Consider the following 1,350-nt stretch of genomic DNA (forward strand, 5'->3'; position numbering starts at 1 on the left):
GTGTACTGAGTTGGGCCACTGTTGACGGTCTTTAGCTCTGTTACCTGAGAATCCTGGAGGCTGATGTTGTATTTGGGACCCCAGGCATGGAAAGCATCTGTTCTAGTCCAGAGGTCCCTCCCTCTTCCAGTAGCGTTGACATACCTGTCTGCCTGAATCCTCACAGACACCCTTCCCCCCCCCTCTGGTGTTTTGCAGCAGTTTGAAAGTGGTACCTGTAGGGATGAGTAAAGGGTTAAAGAAGTTCCTGCAGGAGAAGTTTCCCAACATGAACCGCCTTCAGGACATCAGTGAGCTGCTGGTCAAGTAAGGGAGTTGCTTTGGGTTAAGGCCGGGTTCCTCCTGGGTACTTGAATGAGGATGGTTGATTCTCAGTGGGGCTAAGGGGGGGTAGTGACTACTGAGTAGGGAGGAAAGGGGAGGCTGCAACATGAACGTCATCCCCTGTTCCATAAGCCTGTGACTCCTGTCTCCTGTTCCTTACATTCCTTCCCTTTTTCTATTCTGCTGAAACTTCTCTTGACCCCAGACGTCTCTTATTTTACTTTCTGTTGTTGTTTCTCTCTCTCTCTTTCTCTCTTTCTGCCCACTCTTTCGTTCTCTTCCACTCCTCTGCCTTTCTCTTTTAAACATGAAGTATGCCTTGTGTCTCTTGTTCTGTGTTACATATGATATCATGGTAAAGAAAAGATCAATAGTATCTTGCTTCTCTTCCCACTGAACAGAGATGTTGCCCTCTCCGAGAGTGAAGCTGAGCAAGACGGCAGTCACAACATCACAGAGCTGCCTCAGGCTTACGCAGGCCGTGGGAACATGAAATCTGAACAGAGTGCAGTACGCCTCACCGAGGTCAGTCGCAGGCCCCTGTACTTGCTCGTGAGGAGGTGGTGGTGGTGGGTGTAAGGGGTGCAGAACAAGGCTTGGCCAACGCAATGGAAAAATACCTCGCTTCTGTTGCCACCATCTCAGACACTCTGGTCCATCTCTCTGGAAGTGGATCGGCCATAATATTTCCTAGATTTCTGCAGGCAGCTCTGTTGTCTGCCTGAGGATGTATCTGCGTTTCTGTTCCCTGATTGGTTTGCTGCGTCTTCTCCCTATCCAGATTGGCCCTCGCATGAAGCTGCAGCTCATCAAGGTGGAAGAAGGCTTTGGACAGGGCAATGTGCTGTACCACAGCTTCAGTGAGTATCTAAGGGTCTTCCACTTAGATCCCTTTCACCAAGGACGAGAGAAGACAGCGATTGTTTATAGAGCCCTGCCTTTGTGAACAGCAGTGCCACGAAAGCCCGCCCAGCCCTTAGAGCTGGGCAAATGGAAATTAAATGGAAAAGGAATCTGATTTCTCTT

General features: G+C 49.6%; 1 protein-coding gene across 1 annotated transcript; it reads left to right on the forward strand.

Moving 5' to 3' along the window:
* Positions 1-204: 204 nt before the first annotated feature.
* Positions 205-1,184, forward strand: LOC107125089 (suppressor of SWI4 1 homolog; the record flags this gene model as incomplete). The annotated part of the gene is made up of 3 exons (XM_015428552.1): positions 205-306; positions 726-849; positions 1,106-1,184. Coding segments are annotated over exons 1-3 (286 nt in total), but the record flags the coding sequence as incomplete, so codon positions are not given.
* Between the last annotated feature and the right edge of the window lie 166 nt (positions 1,185-1,350).

The sequence above is a fragment of the Gekko japonicus genome, unplaced genomic scaffold (assembly GCF_001447785.1).
Source record: "Gekko japonicus isolate JY-2015 unplaced genomic scaffold, Gekko_japonicus_V1.1 scaffold24136, whole genome shotgun sequence".
Classification (NCBI taxonomy): Eukaryota; Metazoa; Chordata; class Lepidosauria; order Squamata; family Gekkonidae; genus Gekko; species Gekko japonicus.